This window comes from Schistocerca gregaria, chromosome 3, assembly GCF_023897955.1.
Source record: "Schistocerca gregaria isolate iqSchGreg1 chromosome 3, iqSchGreg1.2, whole genome shotgun sequence".
NCBI classification, from domain to species: domain Eukaryota; kingdom Metazoa; phylum Arthropoda; class Insecta; order Orthoptera; family Acrididae; genus Schistocerca; species Schistocerca gregaria.
Genome location: NC_064922.1, coordinates 383,505,996 through 383,518,822, shown reverse-complemented (window position 1 = coordinate 383,518,822; position 12,827 = coordinate 383,505,996). Strand labels below are relative to the sequence as shown.

Below are 12,827 nucleotides of genomic sequence, written 5' to 3'. Positions count from 1 at the left end.
GCCTATCAGTAGTTAGCGCCTTCAGTGGTTAGAATATTTTATTTAGCTGGCAGTATTGGCGCTCTCTGTATTGCAGTAGTCTGAGTGACGAAAATTTTTGTGAGGTAAGTGATTCATGAAAATTATTGGTTATTGTTAATCAGGGCCATTCTTCTGTAGGGATTATTGAAAGTCACATTGCGTTGCGCTTAATGAAATATTTTGTGTCAGTTTAGTGATGATACGAATAAGTAAAGAGATAAATGTCTGAGTACGTTCAGTTTTGCTCAGCTGTTTGAAATTAAAATAACGTAGAAGTTTACCGGCACAGTAATTCATAATTTTTCTGAGGGAATGTTTCATAATGTCTATTCAAACTTTGCGCAGTCGTAAAATAGTGGCTCTAGTAGTGCCGTTATGAGGATGCAAATTAGGTATTTTTAAATACATACTATAACGGTCGTGAGCGTAAGCTGCCTTTCGGATTGGACATGTTGAGTTGCTGTTAGTCAACGATGTTTTTACGGCAACAAAGAAACCATTATTAACATCTCGCTGAGTTTGAACAAGGTCGCGTAAAGGGCTACGAGAAGGTGGATGTTCCATCTGCGGAACTGCAGAAAAACTTGACAGGAATGTAGGCACTGCACAGGATTGCTGGCAGCAGGGTGATGGGAGCGTGCGGGCGCAAGAAGACCGGCCTCAGGACAGGCACGTGGCACTGCCGAAAGGTAAGACCATCGTGGTCGGCACGTGGCTCAGGCCCGTCGTACTGCATCTGCAGCAGCAGTTGGCACCATAGTGACACATCTGTTAAGAATCTGTTAATTCAAGGACAGCATCGAGTCACACGGCTTGTAGCATGCATTCCACTGACCTCAGAGAACCGCCATTTGGGACTTCAGTGGTGTCAAACGAGATCTCATTGGATGGCAGTGTTTTCGAATGAAAGCTGATTCTGCCACGGTGCCAGTGATGGACCTGTGTTGGTTAGAATGAGGTCAACTGAAGTCTAGTAGCCGGCCGGTGTGACAGAGCGGTTTTAGACGCTACAGTCTGGAACCGCGCGACCGCTACAGTCGCAGGTTCGAATCCTGCCTCGGGCATGGCTGTGTGTGATGTCTTTAGGTTAGTTAGGTTTAAGTAGTTCTAAGTTCTAGGGGACTGATGACCTCAGAAGTTACGTCCCATAGTGCTCAGAGCCATTTTGAAGTCTAGTAATCAACCTGTCTGCAGCCTAGACACGCTCAACCAATACCTAGAGTTATGGTCTAGAATGCAATTTCGTATTACAGTAGGAGCACTTTCTTGGATTTCGCCGTCACCCTGACTACAAATTTGTACGTCGGTCTGGTGATACGAATTGTTCTGCTGCCAACCATGAACAACGTTCCAGTGGGTGTTACGAACAGGACAACGGTCGTCCAAATACTACTGCTGTAACACAATAGACTCCAGAGCGTGTCGACACGTGGCCTTGACCTGCTCGATCATCGGATCTGCCCCCAAACGAGCACCTATCTGATGTCATCGTACGACAACTCCAGCGTCATTCGCAACCATCATTAATCGCTCCCGTAAGAACCGACCAACTGCAACAGACATGAAACTACATCCCACAAACTGACACACTGTAGCTGTACGACACAATGCCTGCACGTTTTCATGCTTGCATTCAACATTTTGAAGGTTACACAGGTTCTTAAATATATCAACATCCAATGACTTAACTCGGTCTTACGTTAACCTGTGATCTTGCAATGTTAATCGTTTAAATACGTTACTTAGACAAATGTATTCCCAGAAATTTCAGTACTCTAAATTAACTATTTTTTTGCAATTTTTTTCCGTTGTTGTATGTGTGGAGGTATAGTACGGGGAGTTCAAAAAGTCTCTCCGCAGTGCCGTATGATTGTTAGCCGCGCGTACCGTATGCCACAGTGAATATACCGAAATGAAACTCAGTAAAATACAAGTTATTAATTTACTGAATATTCATTGTTACTTACAAATTTTCACATTACATGTTGAAAGTGTCCACCCTGTTGTTGAAAACACAATTCAGTTCATCTTATCATGTTTCCAAACACAAGCTGTAGCATTTTTCTGTAACAGAAACAGTGAAAGTGGTTGTTGCAGTTTTCATTTCACCGATGGATTTTGGACGGTTTTTATAGACAGTTGCTTTCGCTGCACCCCAGAAGAAAAAATCAGGGGGTGTTAGGTCAGGCGATCCTGGAGACCAAAGTCCCTGTGAAATTATGCGGTCACCAAAAACATCAGCAAGCACTGACACTGAAACACGACTGTATGCGCGGTTGCACCATCTTGTTGAAAATAACCGTTCAGTATTTCACTTAACACAAGTTCTCCTATAAATGGGTACAGAATATCACTGTAGTATTGTTGTGTGCTTTCGACGCCTAGAAATTGCAATCCAAACTACGGCTTTGCGGAGAGACTTTTTGAACACCCCGTAGATCAGAATTCCGAGACAGCTGGACAGTGACCTACAGGAAATTCGCCATCGACACCGCAGATCTGTCTGACGGCACTTGTCTGAGTTAAGAATATTCTGGGTGAGTGCAAACAGTTGCCCCAAAACGTAACACCACACGCTGTCGTAGTGTTAGTAAGCAAGCCTTGGCGTTTCAGTGTCAGAGTGAGTGGAAATCATTCTTACACTGTAGGCAGTAGCATCCAGATTCTGAACAAGGTCTTCAACGAAAGCCTTACACCTACTCTCAGTTCTAAGAATTTAAAATGGCCGACTCCGAGCAGTAAAATTTCGGGGTTTATTTAAATGTCAAAAGTCAGACGATTAACAATTAAGGTTAAATGATATTCCAATACTCTCTATCACAATTAATATTTCATACGCAATAATGGAAACCTGTGACAACTTCCTAATAAACTTTAAAAATGGATTAAAAAAGAGTCTTGACCGCAATAAAATATTTATTTGCAATGTTTACTGGTTTCGGTCAGAATGTGACCATTTTCAGTCCATTTTTACCATTACAGTAGGCGTGGCGATGAACGGAGCAGATTTCATGACTCCACGAATGTTGACTGCAGCAGCTTGTGCAGTTGACGGTCGTGGAGTCATGAAATCTGCTCCGTTCATCGCCACGCCTACTATCATGGTAAAAATGGGCTGAAAATGGTCACATTCTGACCGAAGCCGGTAAGCATTGGGAATAAATAAGTTATTGGGGCCAAGACTCTTTTAATCCATTTTAAAGTATTTTTAGCCAGACCGCTGATTCTCCACGAGAAATGTTCTCAAAAATTACTTCTTAATACTTATTTAGAAAAAGCATTTCTTGACATCGCAAACCTGACGAATCCAACATAAAGGTCGGGGGAAAATCGAGAATAATAGCGCAAGAATCTTGTGATTGTTGTGAGATTGTTTAACATAGAATACCAGTAATGAAGACAATACAAGGAACTATTTAAGGTAATATATCACACCTGTTCTGGATTCTAGAGGCAAACTGTTCATGATTACACAAGTCAAATCTTCAGAGTGAATCTCTAAGGTTGTAAAAGGGCTCCAGACTGTTCCGTCATTTGGTTATGTGCCCGTGTCTGCCTGTGTACTTCCAAAAACATTCCGTTATGTCCAACTAGCATGCAGTTCTGTTTTAGATCACTACAAAAAACTGATAATTACTCGTAAACTGTTTCTGAGGATCATTCTCAGCCTTCAAGGTCCGGGCAATCGCAGAGGGTGGGCTTACTGGTAGTTGGGAGCTCCAATGTTAGGCGCGTAATGGGGCCCCTTAGGGATACGGCGGCTAAGGAGGGGAAGAAATCCAGTGTGCACTCCGTGTGCATTCCGGGAGGAGTCATTCCTGATGTGGAAAGGGTCCTTCCGGATGCCATGAAGAGCACAGGGTGCAGCCAGCTGCAGGTGGTGGCACATGTCGGCACTAATGACGTGTGTCGCTTTGGATCTGAGGAAATTCTCTCTGGATTCCAGCGGCTATCTGATTTGGTGAAGGCTGCCGGTCTTGCTTACGAGATGAAGGCAGAGCTCACCATCTGCAGCATCGTTAACAGAACCGACTGCGGACCTTTGGTGCAGAGCCGGGTGGAGGGTCTGAATCAGAGGCTCAGACGGTTTTTCGACCGTATTGGCTGCAGATTCCTTGACTTGCGCCATAGGGTGGTGGGGTTTCGGGTTCCGCTGAATAGGTCAGGAGTTCACTACACTCAGCTGGCGGCTACACGGGTAGCGGAGGCTGTGTGGCGTGGACTGGGCGGTTTTTTAGGTTAGAAGGCCTCGGGAAAGTGCGGGTTGGGCTGCAATGTCAAAGGGTGCTTGGCAATTACAGGACGTGCTTGGATCAAGGGACAGTCGGAATTATAGTTGTAAATTGTTGTAGTTGCGCTGGAAAAGTCCCTGAGCTTCAAGCGCTAATAGAAAGCACAGAAGCTGATATCGTTATAGGTACAGAAAGCTGGCTAAAGCCTGAAATAAGTTCTGCAGAAATTTTTACGAAGTCTCAGACGGTGTTCAGGAAAGATAGATTAGGCAGAATTGGTGGTGGAGTGTTTGTGTCTGTCAGTAGTGGTTTATCTTGTAGTGAAGTCGAAGTAGATACTCCGTGCGAACTGGTATGGGTAACAGCCGAATTAAGTTAATAATTGCCTCCTCCTACCGACCCCCAGACTCCGATGATACAGTTGCGGAACAGTTCAGAGAAAGTTTGAGTCTCGTAACAAATAAATACCCCACTCATACGGTTATAGTTGGTGGGGACTTCAACCTACCCTCGGTATGTTGGCAAAAATACTTGTTCAAAACGGGTGATAGGTAGAAAACGTCTTCCGAGATTGTCCTAAATGCTTTCTCCGAAAATTATTTCGAGCAGTTAGTCCACGAACCCACGCGAATTGTAAATGGTTGCGAAAACACACTTGACCTCTTAGCCACAAACAATCCAGAGCTGATAGAGAGCATCATGACTGATACAGGGATTAGTGATCACAAGGTCATTGTAGCTAGGCTCAATACCATTTCTGCCAAATCCATCAGAAACAAACGCAAAATAATTTTATTTAAAAAAGCGGATAAAGTGCCACTAGAAGCCTTCCTAAAAGACAATTTCCATTCCTTCCGAACTGACTATGCGAATGTAGACGAGATGTGGCTCAAACTCAAAGATATAGTAGCAACAGCAATTGAGATACTCATACCTCATAAATTGGTAAGAGATGCAACGGATCCCCCGTGGTACACAAAAAAGGTCCGAACGCTGTTGCAGAGGCAACGGAAAAAGCATGCGAAGTTCACAAAAACGCGAAATCCCGAAGATGGGCTAAAATTTACAGACGCGCGAAATTTGGCACGTACTTCGATGCGAGATGCCTTTAATAGGTTCCACAACGAAACATTGTCTCGAAATTTGGTAGAAAATCCGAAGAAATTCTAGTCGTATGTAAAGTACACAAGCGGCAAGACGCAGTCAATACCTTCGCTGCGCAGTGCCGATGGTACTGTTATCGACGACTGTGCCGCTAAAGCGGAGTTATTGAACGCAGTTTTCCGAAATTCCTTCACCAGGGAAGACGAATGGAATATTCCAGAATTTGAAACACGAACATCTGCTAGCATGAGTTTCTTAGAAGTAGATACCTTAGGGGTTGCGAAGCAACTCAAATCGCTTGATACGGGCAAGTCTTCAGGTCCAGATTGTATACCGATTAGGTTCCTTTCAGATTACGCTGACACTATAGCTCCCTACTTAGCACTCATATACAACCGCTCGCTCACCGATAGATCTGTACCTACAGATTGGAAAATTGCGCAGGTCGCACCAGTGTTCAAGAAGGGTAGTAGGAGTAATCCATTTAACTACAGACCTATATCATTGACGTCGGTTTGCAGTAGGGTTTTGGAGCATATACTGTATTCAAACATTATGAATCACCTCGAAGGGAACGATCTATTGACACGTAATCAGCATAGCTTCAGAAAACATCGCTCTTGTGCAACGCAGCTAGCTCTTTATTCGCACGAAGTAATGGCCGCTATCGAGAGGGGATCTCAAGTTGATTCCGTATTTCTAGATTTCCGGAAAGCTTTTGACACCGTTCCTCATAAGCGACTTCTAATCAAGCTGCGGAGCTATGGGGTATCATCTCAGTTGTGCGACTGGATTCGTGATTTCCTGTCAGGAAGGTCGCAGTTCGTAGTAATAGACGACAAATCATCGAGTAAAACTGAAGTGATATCAGGTGTTCCCCAGGGAAGCGTCCTGGGACCTCTACTGTTCCTGATCTATATAAATGACCTGGGTGACAATCTGAGCAGTTCTCTTAGACTGTTCGCAGATGATGCTGTAATTTATCGTCTAGTAAGGTCATCCGAAGACCAGTATCAGTTGCAAAGCGATTTAGAAAAGATTGCTGTATGGTGTGTCAGGCGGCAGTTGACGCTAAATAACGAAAAGTGTGAGATGATGCACATGAGTTCCAAAAGAAATCCGTTGGAATTCGATTACTCGATAAATAGTACAATTCTCAAGGCTGTCAATTCAACTAAGTACCTGGGTGTTAAAATTACGAACAACTTCAGTTGGAAGGACCACATAGATAATATTGTCAGGAAGGCGAGCCAAAGGTTGCGTTTCATTGGCAGGACACTTAGAAGATGCAACAAGTCCACTAAAGAGACAGCTTACACTACACTCGTTCGTCCTCTGTTAGAATATTGCTGCGCGGTGTGGGATCCTTACCAGGTGGGATTGACGGAGGACATCGAAAGGGTGCAAAAAAGGGCAGCTCGTTTTGTATCATCACGTTATAGGGGAGAGAGTGTGGCAGATATGATACACGAGTTGGGATGGAAGTCATTACAGCATAGACGTTTTTCGTCGCGGCGAGACCTTTTTACGAAATTTCAGTCACCAACTTTCTCTTCCGAATGCGAAAATATTTTGTTGAGCCCAACCTACATAGGTAGGAATGATCATCAAAATAAAATAAGAGAAATCAGAGCTCGAACAGAAAGGTTTAGGTGTTCGTTTTTCCCGCTCGCTGTTCGGGAGTGGAATAGTAGAGAGATAGTATGATTGTGGTTCGATGAACCCTCTGCCAAGCACTTAAATGTGAATTGCAGAGTAGTCATGTAGATGTAGATGTAGAACTTAATATCAATTCATTTCTCTGATTGCAACCAGTTATTCAGGGCGAGGGTGGATCTCTAATACGAATGTTTGTCAATTTACATATGTTGTAGGACTGTTCCGAAAAACTGTATCATAACACTAGACAGTCCACTGAAAGAACTGACTGTGAGTTCCGAAGAAAAAATCCTTTGGCCCATTGTTGACATAGGTTATGTACGACAAAAATTTATCTGCGGTTGCTCCACCGATAGCTCTCACACATCATACGGCAAAGTAAGCATTTCATGGGCAAACTGAAGGACGCTTATTGACATATCATCTCCCGCAAGATATAACACCAACACTTAAAATTCTGCTGTGGCAACAATTCTCGATCAGCTCTCTGTGACTTAAATGATCCAATAACGCGTATTTATTCCAGTGAAAGTCAATTTCCTCGCAGCTGTATTTTTATTTTATGTTGATACTAATTTCACATTTCAAGTATACATTTAGAGACCAAATTGTCTTATTTTCGGGTAACTATGAAACACATGTAATCATCTCCGTTCATTTATGTAGCCAATCGAGCATCTGTCTTACTGTCGTAAGAGAACGTACTTGTATTTATTTATATATTTGTTTCGTTTATTTCTCGTCTGGAAAATTCACTATTATGAAAAAATGTTTAATTCTGAATAACATATCATTAAAGCGTCCTGTTGCAACATTACTATAAGGCAACCTGTGCAAAAGCAAATCTGTTATTTTGACGTAGGGTCGAGCAGGCGCCGCGCGGGATTAGCCGAGCGGTCTCTGGCGCTGCAGTCATGGACTGTGCGGCTGGTCCCGGCGGAGGTTCGAGTCCTCCCCCGGGCATGTGTGTGTGTGTGTGTGTGTGTGTGTGTGTGTGTGTGTGTGTGTGTGTTTATCCTTAGGATAATTTAGGTTAAGTCGTGTGTAAGCTTAGGGACTGATGACCTTTGCAGTTAAGTCCCATAAGATTTCACACATATTTGAACATTTTTTGGATGGATGTAACAACATTCTACAATAACCGAACGCTGGTTACAGTCCCCACCAGATACACAAAAAGTGTACGGGAGTTGTAGCTTATCTCACTCCGGACCGTAAGGACTGTGGCGCAAAAAAAAAAAAAAAAAAAAAAAAAAAAAAAAAAAAAAAAAAAAAAAAAAAAAAAAGGGTGGTTGAAATGGCTCTGAGCACTATGGGACTTAACTTCTGAGGTCATCAGTTCCCTAGAACTTAGAACTACTTAAACCTAACTAACCTAAGGACATCACACACATCCATGCCCGAGGCAGGATTCGAACCTGCGACCGTAGCGGTCACGCTGTTCCAGACTGTAGCGCCTAGAACCGCTGCCAGTATGTTTCGAATTAGTGCACTCTACAAGACAGCGCTCACCAGGTCTGGGTCGTACGCACAGACGAGGTTCATCTTCATCTAGGCAGAATCTGCTTTCATCGCTGAAGATTACGGTGCGCCATTCCATCTTCCAAGTGATCTTCTGAAGGCGCCAGCCGAGCCGTGTTTGTCGATGCTCTGGCTGTGCCAATAGTCCCAGTGCTAATAAGCGGCTCGCAACAGCTCATGTTGACACGCCTGGGCTTACAAGCCCTCATATCTGTGCTTTGGTAGCTGTACCATGTGCCACTGGTGTCCCTGCAATACGGTGAATCCTGGCGGGCGTCTCTACTGCGTTGGCGTCCAGAACCTCGTGTAATAGTTTGAGAACGTTCATGTGACCATTCATACCAGCATCGTTGACAACTGATACAGCAATGTGTTCCAATTCTCGGAAAAGTCACTCCACCAATTCGACGACCACAATTTGACCTCTTTCAAACTCGCTCAGTTGCCGGTAGGAAGCACGAGTGCATCTCTGACATGGTTGCCTTCTTGCTTCACACGTCTGCACCACACTAAGCCGTCTGGCTGAGAGCATTCCCTATTAAAGGGTGAACACAGAAGACATTCTGGTAGGTGTGGCACTACGCTATCTGTTGGCGGCGACGTTTGGAAGTTTTACAGTGTGTAGATACATCCTTTAGGAACAATATTTTCATTTGTCCACATAATTTTCATCCCTCTCAACTGCCTTACGCCATCTTGGAACTAGCGCCTGTATACCCGCACGGTCAAATTCTGGACCAACCTGTTGGTGCCACTGTTTGGCAGCGTGCACCAGAGAGTCATCATCTTCGAACCTTGTTCCACCAAGAGAGTCTTTCACTTTCCCAAAGAGATGATAGTCACATGGAGCCAGGTCAGGACTGTAAGGCTGGTGTTTCAGTGTTGTCCATCCGAGTTTTGTGATCGCTTTCGTGGTTTTTTGACTGACATGTGTCCGTGCATTGTTGTGCAACAACAAAACATCCTGCTTTTGGCGATGTGGTCGAACACCACTCAGTCGAGATTGAAGTTTCTTCAGTGTCGTCACATATGCATCAGAATTTATGGTGGTTCCACTTGGCATGATGTCCACAAGCATTAGTCCTTCGGGATTGAAAAACACCATAGCCATAACTTTTCCAACAGAAGGTGTGGTTTTTTCTTGGGTGAATTTGCATGATGCCACTCCATTGAATGCTTCTTGTTCCAAAAGTTCGCTGCATACCGTTTTTCTTGTTTCTTTGTGAGCCACTGTCAACATCCTGGGAACCACCTGCCACAAGCCATTTTTAACGCCAACACTTTCAGTATTCTGAAAACACTTCCTTCCTCTATCCCAAAGTAGCGTGACAATTCGTTCACCGTGATGGGTCTGCCAGCAGTCACCAATTCGTTAACTGTCTGCATATTGTCTGGAGTGTGTGCAGTACGAGGCCCGCCGCTGCGAGGACAATCCTCAATATTGCCGTGCCCGCTTTCTTCACGTAACCTGCTCGCCCAACGACTAGCTGTACTGCGATCGACAGCAGCATCTCCATACACCTTTTTCAACCTCTTGTGGATGTTTCCCATTGTCTCGTTTCCACGGCACAGGAATTCTATGACAGCACGTTGCTTATGACGAACGCTTCGACCATAGATACTAGTAGACTGACCTTGCTGTGCAGAAGCTACAGGGCTGGTGTGGCTCCAACATAAATCACGTGACTGTTGGCAAAACGTGGCGGGATTTCAAATCAGCGGTCTGCCATCCTATGTTTGTATCGTATTTTCCCCACATTTCTCTGTTGACTGCCAAACGCTTCCAACAAAAATTACTTTTTTATTTGCGAAAAATTATGCCAGAAATACATTTGACCTGGATTTGTTCACAGTAGCCAATATACCTGAAACTTTTCTTTTTCGTGGTGTTCGTTTCCATGTCACATAACGTCGCTGTGAAAAAAACAAAAATGCATGTCTTGAGGTATAATTTGTGGGCGAAGCATGTCCGAAATGGCACTTAACTTAACGTGCTACAGTTCTATTCTAATACAACATTTTACTAACTCGCAGTTTTCACACACATTCTAACATCATTCAGACTTACAGGCATTGGAAGCACAGATTTCAGAAGACGAGGCATCATCTAACGAACGCCTTCTAGCGTGTGATTTACGGAGGTTAGGTCTCTTGGATTTCATATGCTCCGGCAAATCAAAAAGTGTCGGGATAGCATCACTACTTAGTCAGTTCCCTCCAGACTTAGCCCTATAAAAACATCAGGTTTAAAAATGATAGACATTGTAAATATAAATTATAAATATACATCTAAATAATAACTAACGTATCAAAACACTTCTCCTCGAAGTGCTTCGAGCGAAGGCCGTATGTGCAGATGGCTTAAAGTTTTTCCGTTTCAGGGCCTGAATCCAAAGCTGTCTTCGGTTTTCATCCTTAGGGAACCTATGAGTAGGAACGAGAAACAGTTATACTTAATTCTGTAACCGAATTATCACAGATACTTTCCAAAATGTAATATGAGTCTGGCATTACAGGCATTACTTTCAACATTTTAATTTACGTGATACTCTTTTTCAAGTGTAAAAACATATAAAGGTCACTTCAGGAGATTTCAATAAACGCATCTGCCCTATCATAGAAACACTTACACGTGAAATGTAATGCCATTTCCCCCGACAAAACGCTGAGTACAGCCATAACCGCAACACGAAACAACCATGTTTTACCAACATTCCCGTGACTTCAGCCCAGAGATGTTGGAGCCACGAAAATTACGTCAGGGCCAGTCTATTATATTTATGGTCGAAGGACGAACGTAAAGTGTAGCAGCCATCTTGAAGACATGCTGTGACGGCGCCATTCACGGGAACTGGTTGAACTAAGTTTGAAAACAAGCGGGAAGGATGTATCTACACACTGTAAAACTTTCACACACGCAGAATGAAAACTGTATTTTTACAAAAATAGTGTGCATTTCTTTTGGAGTGACCCTCGTAAGTACATCTAAAGTTTTAACATGGTGTTACTATCGGCGCACGAGCGATGGGACGCAGCCTCTCCGAGGTAGCGATGAGGTTTTTCCCGTACGAACATTTCACGAGTCGGCATGCCGTTATCGCATCAGAATCTACGTCGTCTTTCCAGGCTTAGTAATTTTTTTCGGCAGTGTAATACGTTACTTTACTTGACACGATGCAAAAAAGTCGCGAATATGTCAAGATGATTTGATATAAATTTATTTGACGCTGCCATACAAGTCGAAAAGCTAATTCCCTTCGTTTACATCCATAATTCTTCCCAGGTACATTCGCCTTTTTTGTGCTATGATAGAAGCGCTTCTCGTTCCGGTTAGGTATTTATCTATTGAAAATGAAAACGGCTTCGGTCGGCTGCACGCCCTGCACAGTGTGAGGGCAGAGGAGTGTGAGTGTGTGTCTGGGGCCCGCAGGAGGCGGCGCGTGTGGATGCTGGTGGCCGCCTGCTGGCTCGCCATCTCGCTGCTCGGGCTGGTGGCGCTGCTGCAGCTGATGGCTCCTTCCGGGGACAGAGACGACGACGTAGACTCGGAGACGCACCCGCACGGCGGCAGACGCGCCGACATCGACGCCCCACCCGTAGCCGACGTCGTCGCCGTGCGCACCTACGGGACACAGTCCTGCGGCATCCAGCCGACGTGCCAAGTTACGTGCCAAAATATGAAAGGCGAACACCTGAGCTCCAGCATCACAGAGCTTCTGGAAAACCACAAGGTAACCCATTTCTATCCCACACAACAACGCAGTCTACGAATTATTACAGCATGTTGTTGTGGCCTTCAGTCCTGAGACTGGTTTGATGCAGCTCTCCATGCTACTCTATCCTGTGCAAGCTTCATCTCCCAGTACCTACTGCAGCCTACATCCTTCTGAATCTGCTTAGTATATTCATCTCTTGGTCCCCCTCTACCATTTTTACCCTCCACGCTGCCCTCCAATACTACATTGGTGTTCCCTTGATGCCTCAGAACATGTCCTACCAACCTATCCCTTCTTCTTGTCAAGTTGTGCCACGAACTTCTCTTCTCCCCAATCATATTCAATACCTCTTCATTAGTTATGTGATCTACCCATCTAATCTACAGCATTCTTCTGCAGCACCATATTTCGACAGCTTCTATGCTCTTCTTGTCCAAACTATTTATCGTCCATGTCTCACTTCCATACATGGCTACACTCCATACAAATACTTATATAAATGACTTCCTGACACTTAAATCTATACTCGATGTTAACAAATTCCTATTATCCAGAAACGCTTTCCTTGCCATTG

General features: G+C 44.2%; 1 protein-coding gene across 1 annotated transcript in view; it reads left to right on the top strand.

The window, feature by feature from the left end:
- The window catches only part of LOC126355380 (uncharacterized), a 233,594-nt gene that overhangs the window by 109,994 nt on the left and 110,773 nt on the right, over positions 1-12,827 (top strand). Inside the window, exon 3 of the mRNA XM_050005674.1 lies at positions 11,968-12,268. Within this exon, the coding sequence (XP_049861631.1) occupies positions 11,968-12,268 (301 nt within the window). The remainder of the gene's footprint in view (positions 1-11,967; positions 12,269-12,827) is intronic.